Genomic DNA, 27,491 nt, shown 5'->3' with positions numbered 1-27,491 from the left:
TTCAGCTAAATGGTGCTATCTTGACATGATCCATATTTTAGCTCTGTGATTGTCTTGATAAAGCTGGACTCCTGTGTTCTTTTGTTGAACATCATTGCGTTATTTCATAAACCATCTCTTCTTTTCTGACAGGATGAGAAAAACTCATCAAGACTTTGAGTAGTAGTAGTAATTTACTTTATATTAGTGAATTGCACTAATGATAACTGACTGTCATCCATGAAACTGTCTGATAATACAGCTCCACCTGCCTATGTAAATCTATGTGAGGGTCACAAAACAGGCTTTATGTTGTTATGGGGAGATCTATATGAATAAAATTAAGCCTAAATCTCATTTATTTCAGCACTCCCTTATGCATCAACTCAAAATATATGCAAGGCTTTACGATGAAAGTTTAGAAAAGAAACATCAGATCCATTTCCCTCTGTGCATCATTTCTTATAAAAGCTCAGGAATGCACATTGAGGTTATTTAGTTTGTTCCTATTACTTTACTATTACTTTGTTCCTATTATAATGCTGATGCATCAACAATGCAAATAAACACAAAAAATACTGGAAGTGCCAATGGTTGACCATGTAGCAAAGTCCAGGAGTTGAACTCAGTGATCCTTGTGAGCTCCTTCCAACTCAGGATATTCTATGATTCTGAGATTTTTCATGTAGGAAAAAAAATATATTGTTGTGTTATTTTCCCATGAACCTGGTAATTTTAAGGAATCAGCTGCATTGTCTCAGCACTGGAAGACTTGCTTCTCTTGCTGGGAAAAAGACCTAAATTTTCAGATTTAACAACAGCTGAGCGTTAGCTCCACTGGCTCCAAGTTTCCTAAGCCACCCTTGTGATGGCATATGAAAATGCTGATTTCTGTGAAGGCAGATTTCAATTTCAGATTAGTATCAATATCTCTGAAAATCCAAGCTTTTCTGCCTCTGGGAAGGCTTTGGTGGCAGAATAATGTAAGATAATGAGGATAGGCCTATTAAATTGAAGTCATGCAGACATAAAGAGATTTTCCCTTCTTTGCTGTTTTGAATTAGAAATAGTTTGGAAGAATACGTAACATCTTTCAATTAAAAGCATAACCATCTGAATCCCAAGTACTAGAAGCTCAGAGCCTTGCTAGCCTTACAATAGGCGTTACTGCAGTATTCACAGTCACTTCATAATGGCAAATGCCAAATTCTTAATAGCTGCACTGAAGTGGTTATGGTAATACTTGTGTCATAGGGAGTTGTAATTAATATTAGCAAAATACATCCAGCTGTAAGGTGGTCTATAAACTGCTTTTTGTGAGCAGTCTTTCAGCATTAATGTGATTATTATTTATTATTATGGTTCTTTTCTTACTGTTCTGTCTTGCCAAGTCTCCGAAGAGACTTTATGAGTTACCTGGGCAGCTGGGGATGTAAATGTGGGGGTGCATCTCTGCGCCACTTGCTTCCAAATGAAATTCATTAACTGAAAGTCATTAAGTAATACCGTGTTGCCACCGGTCTGTAATCTGAGTAACTGACTGACTCTCTGTCCTTATTCAGAGGAAGAACCTGAGCTTGGAAACTTATCAGTGTCAGAGACTGGCTGGGATGGTTTCCAGCTCACCTGGACAGCAGCCGACGGGGCCTATGAGAACTTTGTCATTCAGGTGCAGGAGTCTGATGATCCAGAAGAGACCTGGAACGTGACAGTCCCCGGCGGACAGCACTCTGTGAACATTACAGGCCTCAAGGCCAACACACCTTATAACGTCACGCTTTACGGTGTGATTCGAGGCTACAGAACCAAACCCCTTTATGTTGAAACCACGACAGGTATCTTTTCATCCAGCCTAACGGCTCCCTTTCGTTGCAGACAGGGACACGAGCCAGAGCTATTGCAACTGCTTGACAAAGCTTGTTCACTCGGTCTGCTTTGCATGGGTGCACTGAACTCATTAAAGCTTGGCTGAACATCTCTGGCGTGGAAATGTCTCATGATCAGACTTTCCAATAAGAGTCTCAGTGCCCCCACGGAGCCATTTTGCTTTCAGGAATGCTCTTTTTACCCCTCTCAGAATGGCTTGTTTTGTTCCCTTTATGCACTTTTCTGCTAGCTGACGCTAACTGCAGAACCCAACTGGCTGTTGCACATGGTCAGGAAAGTCCAGGTTGCCTTGTGAAATTGTATTTGTAGCCCAAATAAGCAAAACCCAAGGGCATGTTTGAGTTTTGCCTTTCAGAAACTATTTCTGAAATTACACACCAGCTTCTGCATAAATACAACATGGAGGGCATAGTCTGACTCAAGGACAAAGCCCTTCCATGTGTTCTCATATGGAGAAGAACACGAGTAAATTTCTACCAAGAATATATTGAGCCCCATGAAGTTTAAACAATCAGATTGTTCTGAGAAAGATACAGTGCAAAAAGGCCACATTTAACCAAAATACTGTGCCATAACAGTGAGCTGAAAGAAGGAAGGTGAACCTCACGTCATCAGAAGTTTGAGTGAGGCTAATCAAGAGCCACAAACATCATTTTGTGGCTCATCTTGTGAAATGCTGCACTGTGGATAAAGGTTTGCTGATCATGAGCTTCTACTGTGATAAACAAATAGAAATGTCTGTCCTGTGTGGCTCAGTGAATCTTTCAGGTGTTAGGATCTCTGTAATGAGCAGGATACGAATTGGCAATAGAGGGGCACCAGTGGCTCTTCCTTTGGGTGATTCCCCTGGGCTTCCTTACAGACCTTGCAACCTCCTGCCACTGTGGGACAGCCAGAGCTTGCTCATATTTACTTTTCCCAAGCACATATTGCCTAGCACAGAAGGGGGTAAAAGTACATGCAAGAACAAAACAAAATGAAAGCATTATACTAAGCAGAGCTTGCCTATTTCAGTAGTGCTTTAAGTGGCTTGGCTTCAGTAGAAATGTGTGTGGCACAGGGCACTTGCCTTGGGCTGCGTCCTGCTGCAGTCTGGGAGCGCTGTGCTTTGAGGGTCTGGTAGCAGATTGCCCATTGAAAATAGACAAATGTGGCAAGGCAAAAGAAGTCGTAGAGGAACAAACAAGAAAACAGACATCATGGGTGTCCTGCCCAGACACGCAGTGTGCTCTCCTTTTATTGACACAATGAAAACAGCTGAAGATTCCCTGCTGAGGTTTTCCCTTCCATTTCTGGGTCATCCTCGGCATCCGGCTTTTTAGAATTTTCCCTTCTGGGGACTTTCAATTGTCAGAATTTTCTGAGCCTTCCTGGAGCACGTCAGGGATGTCTGCAGAGAGGAAGAAACCCCAAGGCAGCTATCACTGCTTTGCATTTTGGCTCCTGCTCCCAAATTACATGCCAGCTTTCATAAACTTAAGCTGAAAGGGAAACTAGAAGAACTAAAACAAAACACAACCTTTTCCTCTGGATACAGCTTTTCCTCTAGTTTTAGCTTCTCCTAAAACTGGAAGCTGACTTCTCCAAATGCCCTGGGGTGCTTGGAAATGTTCCTTTGGGATTTCTTTCATGCTCAGACCCCAAAGATGCATGGCTGCAAAAGGAAATAGCTAAAGCTTTTAACCTTCCTTTTTTCATTTCTTTTTTTTTTTCCCCTGTCTCTTTTTCCTCTTTTTCAGCATTTTGAGTTGCTGCCGTTTCATTTCTTCCCTTTTAAGAACTGTTTTGCCTGTAGCAAGCTTTTACTTAAACCCTTTTCTCCAAGGGCAGCTTGGAGTGCTGTCAGCATGAGCAGAGCGAAGCAGATCATTTCTGAGCAGGTGGGGGTACAGGGCTGTCCCCTGCTGACCAATGTTGTTTCCCTCCTCAGGAGCACACCCCGAAGTTGGTGAGCTAACCGTTTCCGACATTACTCCTGAAAGCTTCAACCTTACTTGGACGACCACCAATGGGGACTTTGACATCTTTACTATTGAAATTATTGATTCTAACAGGTTGCTGGAGCCCATGGAGTTCAACATCTCAGGCAATTCAAGAACAGCTCATATCTCAGGGCTTTCCCCCAGCACTGATTTTATTGTCTACCTCTATGGGATCTCTCATGGTTTCCGCACACAGGCAATAAGTGCTGCGGCTACAACAGGTATATAAAACCTACCTCAGTGCTAACTCTCCTTTCTTCTAACTCTTCCTTGCAGGTTGTGCCCATTTCCCTGCCCTCAGATACCCCATCAGTCTGCCCACTGCCAAATTCTCTACCTCACTGTTTGACACCTTCTAAAGAAGACCTGCTGCAGACATTTTGAGCTGTGAATGTTAAGCCACCATCCCATCCAGCAAAGTCAGTCAATCACATTGTGATGCAATTTCATTCACATAATAATGTGTTAGCTGTTGTTCAAACATTAGGGTAGGGACAATCTCTGAGACTGATGAGAAGCAAAACAAATTTCCCAAGAAGCAAGTGGCAGATGATTCATTACGATGGCTTTGCAGTATGTGCTGTGCAGCATTGAGGACACACTCCTTCTTTCAGATAAGCCAATTTATAGGTACAGTTTTTATCCTGATTCTCTAAACAGGTTTCAGGCAAATTTCAGTCTGTCAGCAGATTCCTACAAGCCCAATACATTGCTTGAATTCAGCTTCAGACTTCAGTTTTGATTTGATGTTGGTAAATGAAATAGGTAGGCATTTAGCTGTTGGCACATTGCATGTCCTGAGGTTTTACTGTTGATAATTTGTCCAAAAAAGGCTCTCAAAGAGAAGGAAGTGTCTAATGTGCTTTAGCCAACTACAGCGTGGAAGTGGAATAAGAGAGGATGAGAGGGCTAGGTTACAGAAGCAGAAGGTGCTTCTCACAGCAGACAGGTAATAGCCCATGTTGTGATCATTTAACTCCTCTACCAATTTTTGCCTGCTGACATGGTCTCTGGAAAAGTTGTCATAGCTATTTGTCATGGCAGGAGATTAAGGTAGTCAATGACGTCAAGTTTAATATCAAATATCAGAGGTCAAGATAATGCAGAGTTGCATTTTCTAGCATCAGTAGATTGTGAATCTCCTCACTGAATCATGGTAAAGTGACCACTGAGGTTATGGTATGGAAAACATCAAGAAGTATTTGGCTAGATGGTCTTTGTGATCTGTGGCTCATGTAAATTCAAACTTTCATTTTACTGCTTTGGGTTTTAATAATTGCAACGCATTTCCATTTGTTTTTCTTCCCATAGTAGAGGAACCTCTCCTTAGCAAACTCACTGTATCAAATGCTACCTCAGACTCCATGTTGCTCATGTGGGAAGCACAGGACAATGCCTTTGACCATTTTATTCTAGAAGTCAGAAACTCTGACTCCCCTTTGGACTCACTGGTGCAAATAGTGCCAGGGGCCTCCCGGCACTATGTAGTCACCAGCCTCAAAGCTGCCACTAATTACACTGTCCAGCTCCATGGTGTAGTTGATGGGCAAGGTGGTCAGACCTTGACAGCACTGGCAACCACAGGTATTTCACTGTTTTGACTTCTAGGTTTGCTTTTTTCTCTTCTTTCTTTTTCTGCCCACCAAACTGCTCTGAAACGTGGCTCCAACTCATCATCCTTATATTTCATACTTTGATAAAGTATAGGAAGATCACCATGAGGGGAGGCTGAAATAAACTGACCTTGTGAGTGCTTGGAAAGAGAGATATCTGGGACAATGGAAAAGGCTGGAAAAGTGCCCCCAGCATTAAGGGAGCCAGTTGTAAACCACAATTGGTTTCATTATATATACACTTATCAGCGAGTGCTGTGTATATATAGCTGACATGCTCCAGATGGTTAATTCCTTCACAGAATATCTTTTCACTTGGTCTGAGCGATGTGCCTGTTCATCCCATCCTCACTTGCTTCCTTGTGGGTGGGAGGGCTTTGTAGCTTTGTCAGCCAGAGAGGCACCTGCATGTCATTTTGGTTCTTTGTTCTTAAAACCAAATGTCATCCAAGACATTTGCATTTCTTGTGGGAGTTTTGTGCAGCATGCTCAATGACCAGCCAAAATTGCATGGAGTGGTGAGACCACCTTCTGCTAGTTCTGGCATTCTTCTCTGCCCGGCATTTTTAAGCATTCCAAGCAGAAAACTGGGCTTAAATAGGAAGTCCACCCTTTCTTGATGGTCAGCCCACCACACTGCTACTTGTATTGCTGTCTTTTAGTCCTTGAGACCTGTCAGGTTTCACTGTAGGTCAGAGCTTTTCCTGTGGTGATGGTGATTCCAAGAGCTCACCGAGACTCTCCTGAAGAGAGAATTCCAACTCGTTTTGCATGTAGTACTCTTTGGAGTCTGGGTGTTGTGTCATGAGCCTGCCTGACTGGATGCAAATGGCATGTGAAGGAATGCAGCCATGTCAGAACCAGACTGGAAAGGATCGGTTTTGTCACCTCTGAGCTGCATGCGGGGCTGATGGCTCCATGCTCAGTCTCACTGGGTTCTTCACTCGATCCTGTCTGCATTGTGGATATTTTCTCATCTCCTCCCATCTTCAGAGGTATTATGCTTACATGGTGATGTCTTCACTGTCAGCCATGAAGGCATTGATTGGCAGCATGACAGTGGCATGTGTCCTTAATCGGGGCCACTTGGATTCACCTCTTCCAAGACTTTTCCATTGAGGGAGGTCGACTATTAATTAAAAGCAATTGGGGACAGCTGGTAAAAATTGGAACATCTTGCAGCACTTCTTGTTTTAGATAACAAAAGGATTTTGTTCTTTCACTCTTCTGGGTCAGTTTGATACATCCTTCTTGCTTTTCTCCCAGCATGTATCACTTGTACAGTTTTTCCCTGGTGTCGTACTGCCTGCATTTCCCAAGGTGTTCTTGGTTCAATTGGCAAGAGAGAAAGAGAAATTCAGATTCCCAGGCCACCTGACTGCAGGGTTGTATTTGTGGCCTTTCTGTGCTCTAATGAATCCTTAATGATTTTACTTTAAATGGAATAGATTAAAGTAGGAATGGTATCCTTTCTATAGCATGAAGGCCAAGCTTCTGAACAGTCAGAAAGAGGGAGAGCAAGAGCATTGCTTGGTTGTTTTTGTCCAGTCCATTAGATGCTCTTTGATTGTGCCTAATCAGGGGACAAGAAGCACCTTAGCCATTGAGTCCAGAGAGGTTTTGGCCTGAGATTAGTGCTGAGATGATCATTGCTAGGACTAAAATCCCAACAAATTTCTGGGTCCGAAAATATGAGTATCTACAATGCCAGACAACAAGAATGCTAAGCAGAAGCTGAAGTCTGTGTTCAAGGACATTTGTTTTGACCCTAATTTCTGCCTGAATCCTACTTCAGAATTGCTGTGAGTCTGGCTATTCCTGTTAAATTTCCAGTGCTGAGTTACTGCACTTTCCATGGTTGTACCATGGGGCTGCTTGCTGTTGATGCTTCAGTAAATCAAACCCACATTTCAGTAAGAAAATTTTGAGCATTTAAGAAAACCGAATGGAAAAAATAATTTAAAATCAGCACTAATTTCACTGGCTTCTTTCCAAAACCTTACAAAATAGTTGTTACGGTGCTCCTCCTTTCCTCAGCCATTGCAAAACAAGGCTAAACCCTTCAGCTTTAGCTTTAAGTCTCTCTAACCTCCCCCCCCCTCCCCCTCCCCATGGCTAATTCTTCCCCCCACCCCAAAGTAATGCTCTCTCTTCACCTGTGTTCCTTTTCTCCTTCAGAGGCTGAGCCACAGCTGGGCACGCTCACACTCACAAATGTCACCCCCGACAGCTTCAACCTCTCGTGGACCACAAGAGATGGGCCTTTTGCCAAGTTTGTCATACACGTTAGAGATTCCTATGCAGCACACGAACCCCAGGAGCTTACGGTGTCGGGAGGTGCTCGCAGCGCTCACATCTCAGGCCTGCTAGATTACACTGGCTATGACATTAACATTAAGGGCACCACCGATGCAGGTGTTCACACAGAGCCCCTCACTGCTTTTGTCATGACAGGTACCTGCCGAAAGGTTTGGAGTATGTTTATCAGTTGATAATATATATATATGTATATTCCCACATAGATAGAAGTGTGGACTGCAGCACTGAGTACCCAGCATTGATGCTTTCATTTGAAGCTTAGCACAAGCGTGGGTTGCAGCAGGCATGTTGGCCTTAAAAAAAATTTAGGAGGAGTAATAGTTTAAAGTTATTCAAGAGCTCTCTGGAGTCCTTCTCTCATGTGTTATGATCTTTTCTAACTCCCCATGATTAAGGGAGAAATTTGTCAGTGCTTCCACCTACACATCCATTATACATCCCTACACCTATTCATCTTACACCTATACATCCCTGGAGGCATTTAGGGCCAGGCTGGATGTGGCCTCTGGGCAGCCTGATCTGGTGGCTGGTGTCCCTGCACATAGCAGGGGGGTTGAAACTGAATGAGCATTGTGGTCCTTTTCAACCCAGGCCATTCTATGAACTCATCTATGAATAACCTATGTATGAATAATTTTATCTGGGATTAGTGAACATCACATGCTGATATAGTCAAATAAATACTACAGTGTTCACATTCTGTGTGTGACATGGTCAGTGTGCACTGCTAGGGCTTGTCACACAGACCTATGGAAGCCTAAGTAGGATTAAAGCAGAAATTGAAGCCTTTTCTTATTCTGCCTTGGTTCATTAATGCACAGTGGGAGCACTCCTTGAAGGAGCAGCATCCCTCACAGCACTGGGGCCAGCACTTTCTAAGAAAATCAGTGACCATGATCCCTTCCCTTATGATTGCATTTTGCACCAGCTTTGGCCTGCCACCTGATGAATGTTGTTACAAGTCAAGGAGTTTTAAAACTCTTCCACTTCAAAAACAAACCATGGGCATTAGTGTTTTGAGAGGAAGCTTCCCACAACAAGGTAAACACATGACACCCCACACCACAGTTGGATGTGCCAGCAGTTTGCAGAAACCTCCTGGGTTTAATATACTGGTGTCACTCCACACCTATCCCAGGGATACTCAAACAGAGAGCCAATGTCATCAGCTGTGAAAAGTCAAAAAACAAACCTAAAACTCTCAGCCAAAGAAAATTTTGCATTTAACTACTTCTCCTCTTAAGTGAGTGGAATTTGAGCAATGGAAGACTGGGTGAGTTAATTCCTAGGCCAACACAATGTGGTTTGTCAGATTGTTTAGAGAATTCTAGCAATGCCTGGGATGCTGTGTCAAGGCCAGGGCGTAGCAGAGCCAGCTGATCTCCCTATTTGACTCATCAGATTTTGTGTGAGCTTGACTGTTGTGTGAAAATTTGGCCTTTTTGTCTGAGAGATGCAGTGGGAAAGTTTTGAGAAATTGAAACAGCTCTGAACTTTGACAAACAGATACAAACTGATTATAGCTGATGTAAAAAAAAAAGACCCCTCACTGGAATTTCTTTAAGCTGTTAGCATGCTACATTAGCAGCTGCCTGTGAAGCTCTTTGAACAGGTTATTGCTCTGTTCTGTGATCATTAGCCCCTGCCCTTAGCCGGTGCAAATTCTTGCTTCTCTCCTGTTGCCCACAAAAGCAATTTTGAAGTGTTTAGTTCTTTCACTGGCTGTGATCTGGCTGATGGATGTCCTGCTTCTCGCAGTCCTGCTGGCATCACTGACCTTCTACTGCTGGAAGAAAAGGCTGGAGATACTCGTGTGAGGTAGAGAGGAAGGAATGTAAGATATAGGAACTGTGAACGTCAAGGTTGAGACTTGTCCCTAAAGCAGCTGTGGTGGTGGCAACTGAAAGGAAATGAAAGCTTTGTGCATAACAGTTTTAAAGCAGTTTTGGTTATATCTGCCTTTTAGTGCATGTGGAACAGGAGTAATGTGCTTACCTGTTGAGTTTTGAAGGAATTTCAAAGGAGCTTGTTGAGATGAGGTGTTAAGATGTGCTAGAGGAAAATTAAGAATTGAACATTTAACTTTTGGAGGCTCCATTGAAAATCCTAGTCTCGTGATCCTCGCTATGCACTTCAATTAATACCATATTTTGGGGGGGAAAAGTTGTGATTTGTATCTGGTGGAATCTGTGACATTTTCTAATTCGCTATTTTTTTTTTTTTACTTCTTTTTTTGTGTGTGTTTTTGCACCTTCCCTTCTTTTAGAGGCCATGCCCCCACTGGAAAACCTAACTGTCTCTGATATTAACCCTTACGGGTTCACAGTGTCGTGGATGGCATCGGAGAATGCCTTCGACAGCTTTCTTGTAGTCGTGGTGGACTCTGGCAAGCTGCTGGACCCACAGGAGTTCCTCCTTACGGGAGCCCAGCGGCAACTGAAGCTTAAAGGCCTTATAACTGGCATTGGCTATGAGGTTATGCTTTATGGTTTTGCCAAGGGGCACCAAACAAAGCCCCTAAGCACTGTGGCTGTTACAGGTATTTTAATGTGAACAAATTGTTCTCTTCCACTTCTTCTCTTTCTTGCTTTTCTTCTCACACGGAAGTTGTTTCATGCAATCCGTTTGCAAAACAAACCTTGGCTTTTGCATCCCCTTCTGCATCGTGGCTACACATAACTCCTTGTGGTTGATCGGTTCACCAGTGAAATTCCATTCCTTTTAACTTGATGTTTCCTTTTTCTCTTTGTGAGGGATCCTGTAGAGACGCATGACGTGGGTTGAGGGGTGAAAATTTCTGCTATGTTCATGCAGGTACTTCTAACTGGAGTCTTTCAAGAGAAATAGCTGCATGCGGGAGCTCGTCTTGTTAACAGCTGTTGGGCACCTCAGCATTCTCCAACTTGCCAACCATCGGGATCTTCAGGAGGAAATCATCCTGGTTTTCCTGCCTATGGCCTCGTTTCTTTCACTCTCTCTGTGTTCCACACACAGAACACAGTGTGGTCACTTCCAATCATAATGTTGGCATCTCTTTCCACAAAACCTTAGCTCGTGTTCTCAGCCTCATCATAACTGCTGTCTTCCAGCAGCATTTGAATAATTTTCTTGGAAAAGTTGTTGCAGACTGATTCTCCAGCCCTATAAGCCTCAACTCTCATCTCCATGTTGCTGACGATGCAGCAGTAAACCTGACTGCAGGTTCGTGAGAAAATAAATAGGAACATCTTCCTCTGGAAGATAAAAGTGCATCGGAGATGCTCTAAGACAGTAAGCACTCCAACAGCATTTCTGTTGGTAGAGATGCTTGACCATACTGAGCTGAAGGTGTTTTGTGGTTGTTTAATAACTTACAGCTCCTGGGATCCTCTTGAGTGGGTTTGTTCACCAAGGGCAGCAGGTCTTGCACATTGCATTTAAGTGTATGAATTGTCATGATTCCCCATTGCTGCTTCAGCATTTGTTTTACATCAAACTGAAGGGTTCTTCTGATCTAAAGCATCACAGAGGCCAGAAGTGCATGGAATAAGGGTTTTGCATGAAGGAAAAGACTCTTTCAAGAAGCTTCCATGCTGTCTTCCTAACAGACAGAGACCTGACCATGTTACAGGCATGCCTGCAGTACTATATAACAAGAGCTTGTTTTCATCGTAGCTAAAGGTTTCACGTGCGATGGGTAACTCAATGAAAAGTAAGGGACCAATGCACTTCCAACTTACTATCAGCATGTGTAATTTTGCATGGCAGAGGCAAATGATGTATTTCCATGTAGTGGACTTACGGTAGAGTGAAAAGTTTGAATGACCCACACACACCCTCATATATATTCTTTGGTATGTGTTAAATGCTAATGTTCTCCTTTTTGTTTTTTTTCAATATCCAGCAGATTCTTTCCCTTTCTTTGAACTGTGGTTGGATGCTTGCAGTATGCTATAGCCAGACCTCAGGAAGGTCACTAATGAACAGATTCAAAGAATCACTTTTTTTTCCCCCTACTGCTATCTTCTCCTTTTTTAGAGGCAGAACCCGAGGTCGACAACCTTCTGGTTTCAGATGCTACCCCAGACGGCTTCCGTCTGTCCTGGACTGCAGATGATGGGGTTTTCGACAGTTTTGTTCTAAAAATCAGGGATACCAAAAGGAAATCTGATCCACTGGAACTCATAGTACCAGGCCATGAGCGCACCCACGATATAACAGGGCTGAAAGAGGGCACTGAGTATGAAATTGAGCTCTATGGAGTTAGCAGTGGACGGCGCTCCCAACCCATAAACTCAGTAGCAACCACAGGTATTGTCTTTGTGGTAGGACAAACGTGTTCGTTCCTAATTCTGTTAACATTTCTCCTTTTCCTAGGTGGTCTAAGCTGTTACTGAGACCTTCAAACTGTCTCCTGCATGTCACCTACCCAAATTTTGATTGCACATATTGTTTTTGCATGCAAATTTGCAGATTCTGGTCATGGAAAAAGTTCTTAAGGCTTAGGTTGAATTCTTCAGATTATCTTAAATGAAAAATGGGTTCATAATTAGAAGCATTTCATTTGGGCATTTTTGAATGGAACTTTTCATTTTTTTCTCCAGCAATATAATGATGTCATTTTGAAATATTTAATTGTGAAATTTTGAAATATGTAAATGAAGCAATGCTCTTAGATCCAAATTCTCTCTTTAAAAAACGTGGGGCTTACTGATTTGAAAATACAGTGATTTCAGATCATCCTAATTTTGGGAGGAGGGGGATGAGAAGAGGATGGTTGAGTTCAGAGCAAGAGGAAGCCAACAGAAATATGTAAAAGATTTTGTGTCCAGCTATAACCCGCAGCAAAGGACCAACAATAGCTCAGTATGGAACAGCTTATCCTAAAATAGCATGACCTCGCCACTCACCTCAGTGTCTCTGGTGGCAGTTGTTTAGCATGGAAAGGCACATTTCTGAGCAGCTCTACTATCTGCCATCACAGCCCTTGAATAAACACATACCCACTCACCCGGACATTTAAATGCATCCATCGCAGGGCACCTTTCTCTGGGCTCCTGTGGGCTGTCTCATAATGGAGAAGGATGCTTGAAGTCAACTGCACTGAGCACACACAGCCCATCCCCACTTTCACTGACTTTGGGATATTTATGGTAAACCACTAACTGTTATCATTTTCCTCATGACTACATTCTAATTTGGTCCTTTCAGGGAGATTTAGCACACGTCACCTCATGGTGCCAATAACCCCAGAGATGTTTTTCAGCTGTAAATAGCCCATGTATAATTGATAATAGAGTTGGAGCCACAAAAATCCAGCTAAATAACTCAAACTGCATGTTACACTGCATCACATGCTGGGGCCACCAAAGCATCTAACTAGTTTCTTATTTAGGAGTTGGCTATTTGGAGAAATGTGTGTATTTATAACAAATCCAGTTTAATGGCTAAGTAACATTTGCTGCTTTTGCAATGGGTGGCTTGGACAGGTTCGTGTACAGCCTTGCTTTATCCTAGCCTGTGTACAGTGTATGAGCAAGCAAGAAATAAGTGTCAGAATGTCTTCAGCCTTAGTAAAGGAAGCAGAAAAATCCCGCTAGGAACAAAGACTGCCAGCACACAGACCAGCAAACCTAACCCAAACATCACCATGGAAATGAGGTCATGAAAATGAAAGCTGGAAGGATTGAAAATCCCACTCTGTATTTATCGCTCACACTTCTCCCTTCTTCCCTACATGGGCACATACCCTTGTGTAAACACATGCAGTCATCGGGGATCAGATCTGCTACTGGTGTAAATCAGTGCAGTTGAAGACATCTGCTTTAAGCATCGCTAAGCAACCCTCTCTGGAGGTCTGACCTCGTATCTCTGCATGCGAAGCCACCACCCACTGGAAGGAAGGAGAGGGAGGAAAGAGCTTGCGTGCTCACCATTGGGTGCACTGTCCTCCTCTGTGGTTTCCTTCCTTACTTTCACCAACTCTACTGTGATAGAGGACATTAACCATAAGATCACTGCAGGGCGAGGCAGCACTGCACAGAGCTGCAGTGCCTGATCAAGTTGGCATGAACGAGTTTGCACACTCTCAGAGGAAGTGTCTCTTGGAGATTCTTCTGTATAATATCTTTGGAGATGCAATTCAGCTCTTAGCAGGGGACTGGTGGCTGTGTGCCAGTTAATATCCTTGGTAGGAAGTGTGGGACTCATGCTGCTAATTTCCTCTTCTTTAAATGGTGTTTTGCCACATTCTGATGGGATTTTTCATCTGAGATGATCCAAAAATGCTCTTCATATGTAACAAATATAGTCTAACGCTTCCTGATTCTTAGTAGAAGAAAGCCAGTGAACATATTCATGTAGTCTGATAGTGAGGAAAGAGTATATTTAGCAAAAAAAAAAACAACAAAAACAATAATCAGAGCTCTGCAAGTATCACAGACCTCAGGCAATCCTCAGTCTTAGGTAGAGCTAATGAGAAGTGGTGCTGAAGGATGATGCTAATGATCTGTGTCTGTCCAACAGCTGCACTGAGTTTTTTTGTGATAAAAAACAGAAGCACCCTGGCCTGTTTTTTTTTTTTTTTTTTTTTTTTTTATGCCTGCTTAATTCTGGCTTTCAGGTGGCTCAAGATGGTATTACTTGCTGCTACTTCATTTCCCTGTGCTCAAAGGAACCACTCCGTTACCTTTCTGGTACTCATTCAAGGACTGGTGCTTGCCAGGAGGGTCCCACATGCTTTGTTTGCCATGTTTGCTCCTAGGAAAGCAGATGCAGTTGGGGCAATGGGGGTGTGAAAGTCTTATGTAGTTAAGGCTTTTCTTACTGTTATTTGCCATGCTGCACTTTACCTGATACCATTGTTCCATGGACTTATCCATCACAATTTAGATTGAGTAGCCAGTTTAGGTGTCATGTAGCTTTGCTAACCCTACCTTGCTGTCTTCCTTCTCTTACTCTTTCTTTCTCTGGCTGTTCCATGTGGTCAGGCCCCCCAAGCCCAAAATGCCTTGTGAGAAATGATTTACATTTCTCTTGAGGGCTCGGTTGTTTTTCCTTCCTTGACTTTCGGTTGATTTAGTACATTGCTGCTGGAGCTTTGGGGACACATGGAACAAACAGCCCTCTTTGACTCCTTTCCCGCAGACACGTTCTTTCCAATTTGTTCCAAGCACAGTCACTTTTTTTTCCTTCTTTTGCCACTTTCCCCTTGCCCACAGCTTGTTTCCACCACTCTTTATGTGGTTTACGTTTGGGATCTGTCGCCTTTGTGCTAATGACTAAGTCAGTGTGTGTGGGCTGTTTGTTTCTTTTCACATTTCAGCGTTGTTTTGGTTACAGTCAAAAAAGCAAATTGGAAGTGAGATGCTAAGTAAACTTAGAAGTGGCAGATCCCTTCACCATGTCCTTTCAGAAGCCCTTACATTCACATTTTGCAGTAGCTTATTTAATCTCTAAAGCAGAAAGTTTGAGATTGTGCTACACATTGGTTTGCATCTTCAGATTGGATCATTTTGGTAACACTCATTTTGTTTGCAAGGCTAAACTACGAGGTTGTACCAATGAGTGTGTCCCAGCTTGCCAATCTTATTTTATACAGGCAAATGTCGTGCTCAGGTTTGGACAGGGTTAGGTTGGGCTGTATGGCAGAAAGCTGCAGTGATACCACAAGTGCCTTTCCTATGTAGCTAGAAAAAAATCAGATCTCTAGTAGTTTTTGCAAGAAGAAAACCTAATACTGTAGGGTTAAGCCAACAGAAGTTACAGGCAGGCAGTGCTTGAGAGGATGGTTTCTACGGGACGAAATGAGCCTGGGTCTCTTTTAGGCATCCTACAGTAGAAGGGTTATGCTCAAGGAGAGGCATCTCTGCACTGCTAAGGGTTGCTGTGCGTCACAAATAGGGCTACAAAGCTCAACAGAAAGATTAAAATCATCCAAGTGAAACTATGTTAGAAAAACTGATAAGTACAATGCTAATAAAATAGTACTCCTGTAAGTGTTGCTCCATACATGGAAATCTCTGTTATCTTGTGGACACATCTGTGGTATTTTTAAGTTAGAAAGTACTGTAATATTGCTGAAAATGGAAAATTAAGACCGAGTAGATTATTGCTGTTGGTGTGTGATAAAACCATTAAGTGGTACTGCCCGCGTCCACGCTGCCTTGTAGGGTACTGATAGCATCAGCTCCTGGCACTCAGGAGTAACACAAGTCACAGCACCAAGGACTGGCAGAGAAATTACTGACCTTTTCTCTCTCTGTGGTGTGTTTGTCCTCTCTTCTCCACCGACAGTTGTGGGATCTCCCAAGGGAATCGCTTTCTCAGACATCACAGAAAACTCTGCTACAGTCAGCTGGACCCCCCCCCGCAGCCGCGTGGAGAGCTACAGGGTCTCCTATGTCCCCGTCACAGGAGGTGAGAGTGGGGACGTGGAGGGAGATGGCAAAGGGGAAGAGTGAAAAGTGTATCTGAGAGATGGCCCTCAGAACAACAGCTGTAAGCCGTGGTTCTCAGACTTCTCAAAGGCTGTGATAGTTCTTAGTAATCCCCGTTGTTGTTTCAGTATTATAGCCCTGTTTTAGTGTTCTGCTTAAATAATTTCTTATACTTCAGCACGTGAATAGCATAACTGAGGGACATCTCTGGAAGGGAACAACTATTGAGCAAACACCGCATATGCCAGGATCATAAAAGAAGTGCTTTTAAATAAGACAAGTAAAGATCTAGGTCTCTAGGCAATGTAAATGTACATGTATAGTGATCTCACAAAAGAAAAGGAATGGCCTACAATCATGATCAAGCATTTGCCCATGTGTTCTGCTGGAATAAACCCAGGATTTGAAAGAAGTTTCTGTCATAAACCTTCACAACTTACAATAATATACAGTATGTCTTTGTTTAAAATGGGATGAGTGAAGGAAAACATCATCAGACTTGGTTTATCTTTGTCCATCTTCTGCAAGAAGCCAAGTACTTTTAAACTAGAAAGTCCTATCCTTGCAGGTGTAAGAATTTGTATACAGGTAGTGCTGTTTTCATCTCTTTTATAAAGTTATGATATCAGAAATACTGATTTTTTACCTTACTGTTGGCATACCAGTAGGAAAGAAATAGAAAGCATTGTCTTAGAATCAGGTATTGTGGCCACAGTTTGTTCTCCCATTAGTGGTTGCAACAAACTGGGGAAAAATTCAACTCCTGCACATGTGAATTCACACTGGTCACACTGTGTTTAACCTGAAACACGCTTCTTTCAAGCATTTATGGAGAACTGCCATTAATCCATTGACATTTACATTTGTCCTAGGCACTCCCAATGTTGTTACAGTCGATGGAAGCAAGACAAGGACAAAGCTGGTGAAGTTAATCCCGGGCGTAGACTACAATGTTAATATCATCTCTGTGAAAGGCTTCGAAGAAAGCGAACCCATCTCTGGAATTCTGAAAACTGGTAATACATAAATAGCAGGTTCTTATACACGTTGTCTGCATCACAGAACAGACTCAGGAATGAAGGACTTTGATCTTGTCCCCTATTTCCTTTGTGGCTTTGTACTTCAAGTAAGAGCAGAGCTTACAGGTTTGATCAGGCTCCCACTCTGCTAAGAGCAGAGCTGACTTGCACTGGGGCAAAGACTGTCCGTATGTTTACAGTCCTAATACACAGAAACAAAAGGAAGTTTAATTAATATCATTCTACTGATGTGGGAGCAAAGAACCAGCTCACTGGGCAGTTCAGCCCACTTTGTGTTGTGTTTGCAACTGTGTCCTAAGCATAAAAGCATCCTCTCTCTTGTTCTCTCTCGATTTTTTTCCTACAATATACCTTTAAATATCCTCATCGGAATTTTTGCTACCATGAAGTCTCATTTGTTCATTATTTTTGGACTCTGACAAGTGTTCAGAGAACTGTGGCAAGGACAAGATGATGTAGATTGGATAATAAAGTGCAATTTATAGGCTGTTCCAGCCATACTGGGGGCAGGCATCTCTCCCAGCATAGGGAGAGCATAAAAGGAGGTGCAAAGCAGAGTCCCACAAGGAAGTAAGGCATGGTGTTTGGATGGTTAGCTGGCTGTTGCGCTGGTTTATTTTTATAAGTGCAGGGCGAGCTGTTGGAAGGTCACATTGGCTATCAATTGCCGTCACATTAGTTATTTTTCCCAAGCTCTGTCTCCTGAGTTTGCTCCAAGAAGCAGTCCAGACTTGAGGGTGTTGAGAGAAATATGTCAGCTTGACAGAGCTGTTAAGATTGATGTTATCAGGACTGATCTGAGAATGCAGTTAGTTATGTCTGTTCCCAGTGTTTAATCTTTCCACGCGTTGACCTCCCGTCTCCAGTGGAGGCATTTGATGTCTCTTTATAGGCACTGACGTTTTTTCTGCAGAGCTCCACTATTCCAAAGGGAACCATAAAAACTGCTGCATTGAGCAGTAATGTTTGCACATTTTACATTCTATGGTTACAACAGAGAGTTGCACAGAGCTGATAGTAATTGCCAAATTCCTTCATCATGTTATCGTTTCTTCCAGCTCTGGACAGCCCATCAGGACTGGTAGTGATGAACATTACAGACTCAGAGGCTCTGGCGACCTGGCAGCCTGCAATTGCAGCTGTGGATAATTATGTTGTCTCCTACTCTTCTGAGGATGGTAAGAAGAGTTCGGGATGAGTTGGGGAGCTGTGATTCCAGGACAGGCTCAAAAGGGAGCGGGTGGCTGCCACTTGATGGAGACGCCTTGCTGAAAGCATGTAAAAACCCACCAATCTAGTTAATGCTTTCCTAATTCAGGCATGAACAAAGATACTTCTGAATTCATGAGCTTCTTGAAGAGGTGCTATAGCTCGTAAGAACACTAGAGAGTGCTAACACTCTTAGAGAAGGCTCTGCCGTTAACCCAGGATCACCTAGAGGAGCACACAGATCGTACCAAGGCACGCCTGAACGACTGCCTCTCTTCTGTCTTTGCATCTTAGAGCCAGAAGTCACACAGATGGTATCAGGAAACACAGTGGAGTATGACCTGAACGGCCTTCAACCTGCGACGGAGTACACCCTGCGGGTCCATGCTGTGAAGGATGCACAGAAGAGCGAGACCCTCTCCACCCAGTTCACTACAGGTGCTGTGTCCCACCTTGCTGGGATAGGAGCCGGGCTGCCATCTCCTTGGTCTGACACAAGGCTTACTTTCACTACTATCACCACCTCAGCCAGCTGGTGTGCTTTTTGCTAGAAACTTGAATTTTGAAAGCACTCACACCATGTTTTTAATCATAAAAATTTAGGATTTTTTTTCTTTTTTCTTTTTTCCCTTCTTTAGTTTTCAGTTTCTGCAGAGGGAAAGCATTCCTTCCTAGCCTGTATTCATATCCTCCCTGTAACCTCTGTGCTAAACTGTATCAGTGTGATTGTAATTTCTCTGCTCACTCCTTCAGGACTCGATGCTCCAAAAGATTTAAGTGCTACCGAGGTTCAGGCAGAAACAGCTGTGATAACATGGAGGCCTCCACGTGCTCCTGTCACTGGTTACCTCCTGATCTACGAGTCCATTGATGGCAAAGTCAAGGTAGGGCACTTGTATCCAAACCTGAAGGGCTGTACCTCAAAACTGGACAGTAAAGATGCACCAGAAAGGATTCTGATTTTTAGGGAAGCACACTGCCTGATCATGCTGAAAATCAGTGGTTAAAGGTACACACACACACAAAAAAGCTTTTTGAGGTCTGGAGAATGAAATTTCCAGATTTGTCCTTAAAGATGATCTTGCTCCATTGTTTTGTGAGCTGCACAGAGTCATCTATGCAGTGTGTATGTTCAAATCGTGTAAACTTTTGTGCTGACCTGCTTTTAAACCACACAGCTTACAGAGTATGGCATGAAACATTCACCTCCATACAACTTTCCTGAAGAAAGCGAGCAGGAAAAAAACCTTTGAGGAATACAAATTTTGCATGAAATAATATAAATGGTTAAAGATACAACCATAATCACCACAAAAAGACACTGAACTATGTTACAGTTCCACTTAGTATGATTTTCACACTGCGGTTTCCTTGTGTTGTTTATCATCCCCATAGGAACTCGTCCTAGAGCCTGAGACGACCACCTACACCCTGACAGAGCTGAGCCCATCCACTCAATACACAGTGAAACTCCAGGCACTGAGCAGATCTATGAGGAGCAAAACAATCCAGACCGTTTTCACCACAAGTAAGAACCTTAGAGTGTGTAAGCAGGTGAAAGTGCAAAAGTCCCATTCTCCTGAAGCTGTAGTATCATCTGCTTCCCCCAGACTGGAAGGATGACTTTTGTTCCTTTATATCCAGTCACATTCTCTCTGTTGTCTTCTCTTTCTGATGAAACATCCTGCCTTTCCCATGTAAAATCCTGAATAGGATGTCACATCTCAAAATCCATGCTGACCCCTTGAGTTATCTTTATCTCGGTGCATAGCAAGTTGATAGAACAAATCAGCTTTTTACATTGAAATGAAGCAAACCACATCCACACACATCTGTTCAGGAGTCTTTGGAGCTGAATTTCTGGACAAGTTTTTTTCCTCCTGTTTCTGAGGTCAGTTTGTGTACTGTCACACTGGTATGTCCATTCCAGCTCTAATAGGACAGCCCTGTGGTAAGCTGAATTCCAGAGTAGATTGGGTTCTTTGAAGGATACTTCTCAGTTGACATATTTGGCAGTCACTGGTCTCATTGACACATCTTTTGATGACAAGAAAAATATAATATTGCTTAGTCTTAACAGTAAAACCTTGCCTATCGTCTCCCTTTTCTCAAACCCAGCAGCACTTTCAACCATCTCCACTGCTCCATCTGCCCTTGTACCAACTTCAGCCCAAGGACTCGTGGAAGTCACACAGCCCCCATTCTGCTCCCAGTCAGTCCCTATGTAAAGCAGGGTGACACCAGAAATAGGAGAATTCGTCTGTGTGTGTTCAAGAGACATTTGGCTAACTGACAGGGGTTGCCCATTTAAATGTTGAGCTGGCAGATGTACTCCCCTCATAACAGGGAGTAGTTATATGGCATTCATGGTGCTCCTGAAAGTGTAGACAGATGTGCAAATCCTTACCCAAAAGAAAAATGCACGTCATATTTATTGTAATTTTTTGGTGTGTATGATAGCAATTACGAGGCAGTTTCCAGGCTTAGCACATGACTATGCTGTTGATCACCACGAGTCATTTGAGTTCAACAAGTTGATTATAATTGCTGATCTCTCAAGGACTGTTTTCTATTTTCTTTTTTTGCGTAGCTGGTCTTCTTTATCCTTATCCTAAAGACTGCTCCCAAGCTCTCCTGAATGGAGAGGTCACCTCTGGGCTCTACACTATTTATCTGAATGGAGACAGAACACAGCCTCTGCAAGTCTTCTGTGACATGGCTGAAGATGGAGGCGGATGGATTGTGAGTAAAAAGGGGAGCCCATGGCACCCTGATATGTATCTGCATTGCCAAGAACAAGGGTAGGTCCCATCCCTGCTCTCCTTCATCACTGCTCATAGAGCTCTGTTACTGGAGTATCAGTAGACGGAGGAGAAGCTGAAATGACCATCTTAGATACCTTAAAAACAGATAATAAGGTGAAACGAGGGGGAGACTGACTCAATGTAGATGGGAAGGCGAGTGTAAAGATGCAGAGAATAGAAACTAGAAGAATGAAATAGAGAAGTCTTACTTAAAAAAATAAGGAGCGTTCACCAAATCTATGATTCAGTAACTGCAGTGAGACTGCTGCCTGAGTGATAGGGGCAGGGGAGCAGCAGTGCCAAACTCTGCAGTGGCAAAAGCTGCACTGCTAGCACTCCTTATGTCTAAGGCAGTTTGAGTGTAACTCTTCTTGCATGCTGTGGCTGTAGGTGTTCCTGAGGCGCCAAAATGGAAAGGAAGATTTCTACAAGAACTGGAAGAATTATGTGGCCGGATTTGGAGATCCTAAGGATGAATTCTGGATAGGTAAGTGGCAAGAATTTATCTTATTCTAGAAAGCCCAAACAAGCAAAGAAAGCCCAAAAGACAAGGTGCCATTCTGAAGCCTCTGCTCAAGCATTTAAAGGGGAACACAGTCCAGGCAAAGGAGGAGCAAGCTGCAGGGGAGGCTGAGATTGCCAGGTCCAACCCAGTCCCCTTCATAAATGTCAAACCTCTTGGATGACCAGATGTACCAAACTGATGCTCACTGGTGCTCTGTAAGAACCTGAGAAGCAGCTGCAGGTGCTCTTCTTGCTGTACTCCTAGGATATCCTTAATGAGAAAAACACAACAATTAATGAAGTGAGGTAAAAAGCAAATGTGCAGAGGCTGGACTACATTTTATTTGCTCATAGATGGAAGACAGTGACTGTCATGCAGCATTGGCTTTAGTTACTTTTCTCAAGGTGCTCCATGCTGCTGTGATTTGAAGGGCTGAGATAGTCTCTAAAACTGTTTCTTTTTCATTTTGTGCTGATATTGTTCCACGGCTTTAAACAGCTTATCTTCCTAACCGGTGTTATCGTCCTGGGGTATCTGTCCTGGGATATCTATCCAAGCCAGTTTGACACCCTTTACAGGACAAATGGATCATTCTCGTATTTCCACAGGTCTGGAGAACCTCCATAAAATCAGCTCTCAGGGGCAGTACGAGCTGCGTGTGGATTTGAAAGACAGAGGGGAGACAGCCTACGCTGTGTACGACAGGTTCAGCGTCGGAGATGCCAAGACCCGGTACAGGCTGAAGGTGGATGGCTACAGTGGAACAGCAGGTGAGATGAAATATGTATTTCTTCTGTTCTGCAATTTCCTCTCAGCTGAGTCAAGCTTCCAGCCTGTGCACGTTGAAATGAGCATCACAGTGGGTCCCTCTCTCTGGATGTCAGGCGTTTGAAAATATGAACGTATCAGCAGTTTTTATGTTTCCGTTCTAAATCCTCTAGTTATTTAGGTGCCACTTTTTATGGCATGCTTGTGACAGAATATAAACAAGTATACTAAGCAGCCTCATATCTCATTTGGTCAATACTCTGCTGTCATTTATGCAGCCAATAATAAGATGGCATGGTCTCGTCTCTTCAGTGGAATATGCAGCAGAGTTCTGCTATGACATGATTTGTAGTTTTGCTGAACAAAGTGGTTTGAGTTGCCTTCTGATACAAAAATTGTGTGCTTTCTTCTGAAGTAAAACAAATCAATGTTGAAGAAGCTTAGATACACAGCCAGATGCATGGTACAGCCCAAACATTTTGTGCAGGATGATCACTCCCATGTAATCTAAGCCACACAAGTCACTGACTTTGCTTTTTCTCTTGTCCTTTCCATCCAGGTGACTCCATGACCTACCATAATGGAAGATCCTTCTCCACTTTTGACAAGGACAATGATTCTGCTATCACCAACTGTGCTTTGTCATACAAGGGTGCTTTCTGGTACAAGAATTGTCACCGAGTCAATCTGATGGGCAGATATGGTGACAACAACCACAGTCAGGTGAGTTTGGTGTCTGAAGGCTTTTATAATGTGTCAGAAGGAGAGGAATTGCTGTTATCTGTCTGGTGGTTCAGCTAGCCAGAAACACATCATCCAAGGCCACCCTCCAGAGGAAAGAATAATAGAAAAAGATAGGGACAACTGCTCACAAAACAAGAATGCCATGTCAGCTGGAGAAGTACTGATGGTTTTGTATGACTTTCCATGGATATCTCAAAAGTCTGCAGGGAACAACTGTAGTTTTCAAATGTGAAACAAATTGCTGTTCCTGCCATGAAGGCCAGGCAAAAAGTGACAGCTCTGGGAAACAGCTTATGACTTTGTTTGTACAGGCTATGCGTGCATGTGGCCAGAGACCTATACTTCCCAACACCCCTTTGATTTGCTGTGTGTCTGTTACCAAGTTAGAGCGGTAATATGTTGGCACAGACTGCCCAGGGAGGTGTGGGAGTCACCATCCGTGGAGTTGTTCCAGAGCCATGGAGATGAGGTGCTGAGGGATGTGGTCAGTGGGCACGGTGGGGGTGGGTTGAGGTTGGTGATCTTTGAGGTCTTTTCCAACCTTCATGATCGTGTGATTCTAAAAGCTAAAACAAACGTAAAGGCTCTCAACAGAGAAAGAAGTGAAGTGGATGTGTGACTCCTCACGCTTCATCTTTGTCTCTGCAGGGTGTTAACTGGTTCCACTGGAAGGGCCACGAATATTCCATCCAGTTTGCAGAGATGAAGCTGAGACCCTCCAGCTTTCGAAATCTGGAAGGAAGACGAAAGCGAGCATAAAGCCTTGGGGTGGTGAAAGGGCTACAGGCAGGGCGACGTGGGGAGGGACAGAGAGCGGGGGGCGTGGGGGGATCTGGCATCACCGGGGTGATGGGGTGAGGAGCTGGTAGTCGTACCAAAGCATCACAACCCTTGGCACAACAGCCCAAACAACGAGCCTTACGTGTCCCAGCAATTCCAGCAGAGCGGCTCCAGCTCTGCCCACCACTGATGTCCTTCACGCCAAAGACAACGATCTCAAGGGTTGTATGCTGTTTTCATTTTTCTTTTCTCAGCCTCTGGGATGAAGTTCTTCCATGATCTGACTATCTCTTGGGTGGCCCAGGGTAGGGGAGGGAGAACAGCTTTGTATGTTGGTAGTTTGTTTTAGAACCAGCCATATTTTTTACACACAGAAATGTGTATGATTAATTATCATTATTATTATTATTAGATATAATTGAAATCCTTCGGTCGCTGGAAAGCCTTTTTTTATATATATATCAAGTACCACAAAGAAGAAGGGAGGGGGAGGGGAAGAGGGAAAGCAGTACATTTTTAAACTTAAGCAAAAAAATTAATATTATTAATATAATGACAAAGTAATAATAATAATGATAATAATAAGCTAAGTTTTTGTCATTTTTAAGAGAACAATGCTTTTGGGAACACAGCAGGACAGTGTCTGATTGTAAATTTCTTTTTTAAATAAAAGCACAATTACTTTTAAATAAATTTCTACCTTTTTTTCATATTTGTTGAGTTGGTGCATGTCCAGGGTATCTGTACTTACATGGGGAAGTAAAAGGCTGAAAATGATCAGGCTGCTGAGCCCTGAGTACTGAAAACTGTTTCTTTTGTTAGTGGCTGGCTGTAAGAATTCTGCTGGGTTTCTTGCAGTGAAAGGTCCTTATGGATTTGGTTTCTTTTAGAACACATTTCTTTCTTTTTTTCCTGCCCAAAAGCTTCTACACGTTTTTCTCAGTGTTACTGACCAACGCTTGCTCCATCTAGGTGGGAATAACTAACAAAAGAAAGCAAGGAAAGCACAGAGTTGTTGTTAGGTACCATTGGTGACTTTGAACACTTGTGTAAATAAAGGGCTCTCTTTTTGTATGAATGAAACCTATGTGTAGTTCCTCTGTATCTTGCTCTTCAGTTGAAGACAATAAAAGATCTTTTGTTTTAATCCAGTCTCTCTGCCTTGCTTCAAGATTGTGCTCCTCAAACAGAGCAAATGTTTCAGCCCCCTCCTTGCCAGCAGCAAGGTAAGCTCAGATATTGCTGTTTTCACAAGGTATAAAACGTGTGTGCATGAGAACAGCACTTTCTCAAGAGGGAAGGAATTCTTCACCATTGGGTTCTTTCTTCCTAATTTCTCTCCTTCCCATATGCATATATTACTGCAGCCCTTCCATTTCAAAGCGTCAGTTGTGTTAGCCCTTGGGAACGGCATTCCATGTTGGGGTTTACTGTCTGAGAAAGGATAATGCCCAGCTGGGGAAGCAGGAGAAGGCCCTCACAGAATTAGTGAAGCACTGGGGGTCTTCTTATCACATGGTTCCTGTGCCAGAATCTCTTGGCACTCTCCTCCCCCATCACAAGCACACGGCTGAGGTTGGCTGCCAGCAGATGGCACACAGAGTCTGGCTGTCCTGCTCTGTGCTGCTCTGTTTAGCAGTGCTTGTAAATCCTTCAGCTATCCAGGTCCAGACGTTGCCATCCTTGACTGTCATCTAGAGAATATTGTTTGTTTTGCACAGGAGACACAAATCTCCTTTGACCTTCCAGAGCACTGCAAAGGGTCTGATCTGCTGCACCGTATTTGATTCATTCTCAGGAACTAACAGCTCTTTGCTGTTTGTCAGAGCAAACGGTTTGCACCATGAAAGAGAGCAAGTCCAGTAATGAAGAAACATGCTCAACTCTCAAGATGTTCTTTGTGTTGTTAAGAAACTGCACTAAATTTATATAACTGAGACTTGAAAGCTTTTGCAGTCTGTTTGCAGATGTTCAGAGGAAGAGCTGACATTTACAAAGCAATTTCCTCCCTTCTAGCATTATCACAAAGCTGAGTGTGTCTAGCTGTGATGTCCTGGTGGTTGGCAGATCCCAACAGGACTGCTGGAAATGGGCTTGGATTTGCACCTTGTTCCAGAGATGACATGTGCATGCTGCACAGAAGAATGATGGTATTTCCTGTAATTACTCACTGACAGATGCCCTGCTTGCTATTTTTCATAATTACTACCAAGAGAGAGAAACTGGCAAACCTTTAAAGTAATTCATGCCAAAACACCCATCTGAGCTGACAAGAGCTTGATTCAGTACCAGAGGGCTCCAGCATGGGCTGTTGTATGGGTTGTTTGCTATCTGCTTTTTCTCTCCCCTCTCTTCCTGATCATCACCTGTAAGAATGGCTTAAAAATGCACTTCGGTTTGAAATTCATTTACAGATCTGCCAAGGGTGCTCCAAATGCCTGCCTAGTAAACCACTGTAGCACTGGGGCAGTGCTGGTGCACTGCTTCCCCATCACTTCCATGCAGGAGCCCAAGAGGGCAGGAGGGGAACAGGTTCCAGAAGCTCAGGCAGTGAGATCTAAGGGCTCAGAGGTACTGAGGGAGATATTTTGGGAGAGGAACAGGATTCATGGGTTATCCATGAGGGATAGTTTTGAGATGTGCATGTGGCAAAGCAACTTTTCCAACCCCCATTGGATTTAACCATGCTCCTTCACTTAGTGTGCGTGCCCAGCTCTGCAGAAACCCTTTCTCAGGCTGTGGCCCTAGCAAGTCCTCACATTTGGAGGAGACACTCTTCAGGTGCACCACCTCCAGGTGCAGCTCCCTTAGCTTCTGACTCTGCTCTGATTCATTAATCAAGGGAATGCATCTCATCTGTTGCTGGGTTAAACGCAACCACAAAACTATCTTCTCTTGAGCTTGTATTAGTGAGCAAGCAGCTCAAACCCTCGTAGTGACCCATAACAGAAGGCAGCTTCTGTTTTCCATCATTCCCATGCAGGGAGTCACTTCATTTGAAATTACAACTTTCAACTGCTTTGCTTCAAGAGAACTTGTGTGTAAGCAGGGCTTGAGCAGCGCCTAAAACTAGCAGTCAGGTGTATCCTCTCTTCAGGATTTCCGTATCATTTTCTTTGAAATAGTCTGCTCAGAAACCCGACTGCCTTTGTTCATGTGCCTTCTTCTTGGGTATTTCCCCAGCAGCCTCTCCAGGTGAAGAAATCTCAGCCCACAGTGCCTTTGCAGCTTTCTGTGGGCACAACATATGTTTGCTCTGATAAACAAGGAGCGGTTGTCACGGGGAGACTGCAAGCAAATATCAGCAGGAGCTGCACGTGCAATGTTTGTTCTTGGAAGGCTGATCAGCCTCGCTGTAAAAAACACATCTTTATCAGACCTTTCATCTAGAGAATAACACGACCGCTTCGTGGTGAAGATGTCAGTTTTGGTGAGAGGGAAGTA

General features: G+C 43.4%; 1 protein-coding gene across 6 annotated transcripts in view; it reads left to right on the top strand.

The window, feature by feature from the left end:
- Positions 1 to 25,194, top strand: part of TNC (tenascin C) — an 81,861-nt gene extending 56,667 nt beyond the window's left edge. For 2 of the 6 annotated variants that reach the window (XM_052669713.1, XM_052669712.1), the window contains exons 11-25: positions 1,542 to 1,814; positions 3,797 to 4,069; positions 10,047 to 10,319; positions 11,798 to 12,070; positions 16,055 to 16,177; positions 17,070 to 17,213; positions 18,296 to 18,415; positions 18,741 to 18,884; positions 19,200 to 19,330; positions 19,842 to 19,974; positions 21,037 to 21,188; positions 21,641 to 21,737; positions 22,364 to 22,525; positions 23,083 to 23,246; positions 23,916 to 25,194. In XM_052669713.1, the coding sequence (XP_052525673.1) occupies positions 1,542 to 1,814; positions 3,797 to 4,069; positions 10,047 to 10,319; positions 11,798 to 12,070; positions 16,055 to 16,177; positions 17,070 to 17,213; positions 18,296 to 18,415; positions 18,741 to 18,884; positions 19,200 to 19,330; positions 19,842 to 19,974; positions 21,037 to 21,188; positions 21,641 to 21,737; positions 22,364 to 22,525; positions 23,083 to 23,246; positions 23,916 to 24,026 (2,573 nt within the window). In that variant the 3' untranslated portion in view covers positions 24,027 to 25,194. The remainder of the gene's footprint in view (positions 1 to 1,541; positions 1,815 to 3,796; positions 4,070 to 10,046; positions 10,320 to 11,797; positions 12,071 to 16,054; positions 16,178 to 17,069; positions 17,214 to 18,295; positions 18,416 to 18,740; positions 18,885 to 19,199; positions 19,331 to 19,841; positions 19,975 to 21,036; positions 21,189 to 21,640; positions 21,738 to 22,363; positions 22,526 to 23,082; positions 23,247 to 23,915) is intronic. The other 4 variants (XM_052669714.1, XM_052669716.1, XM_052669717.1 and 1 more) reach the window with 4 other exon arrangements.
- The last annotated feature ends 2,297 nt before the right edge of the window (positions 25,195 to 27,491 follow it).

This window comes from Tympanuchus pallidicinctus, unplaced genomic scaffold (assembly GCF_026119805.1).
Source record: "Tympanuchus pallidicinctus isolate F22 unplaced genomic scaffold, pur_lepc_1.0 scaffold8, whole genome shotgun sequence".
In the NCBI taxonomy this organism is placed as follows: Eukaryota; Metazoa; Chordata; class Aves; order Galliformes; family Phasianidae; genus Tympanuchus; species Tympanuchus pallidicinctus.
Note: the sequence above shows the minus strand (reverse complement) of the source record. Positions and strands in the feature narration are given on the sequence as shown.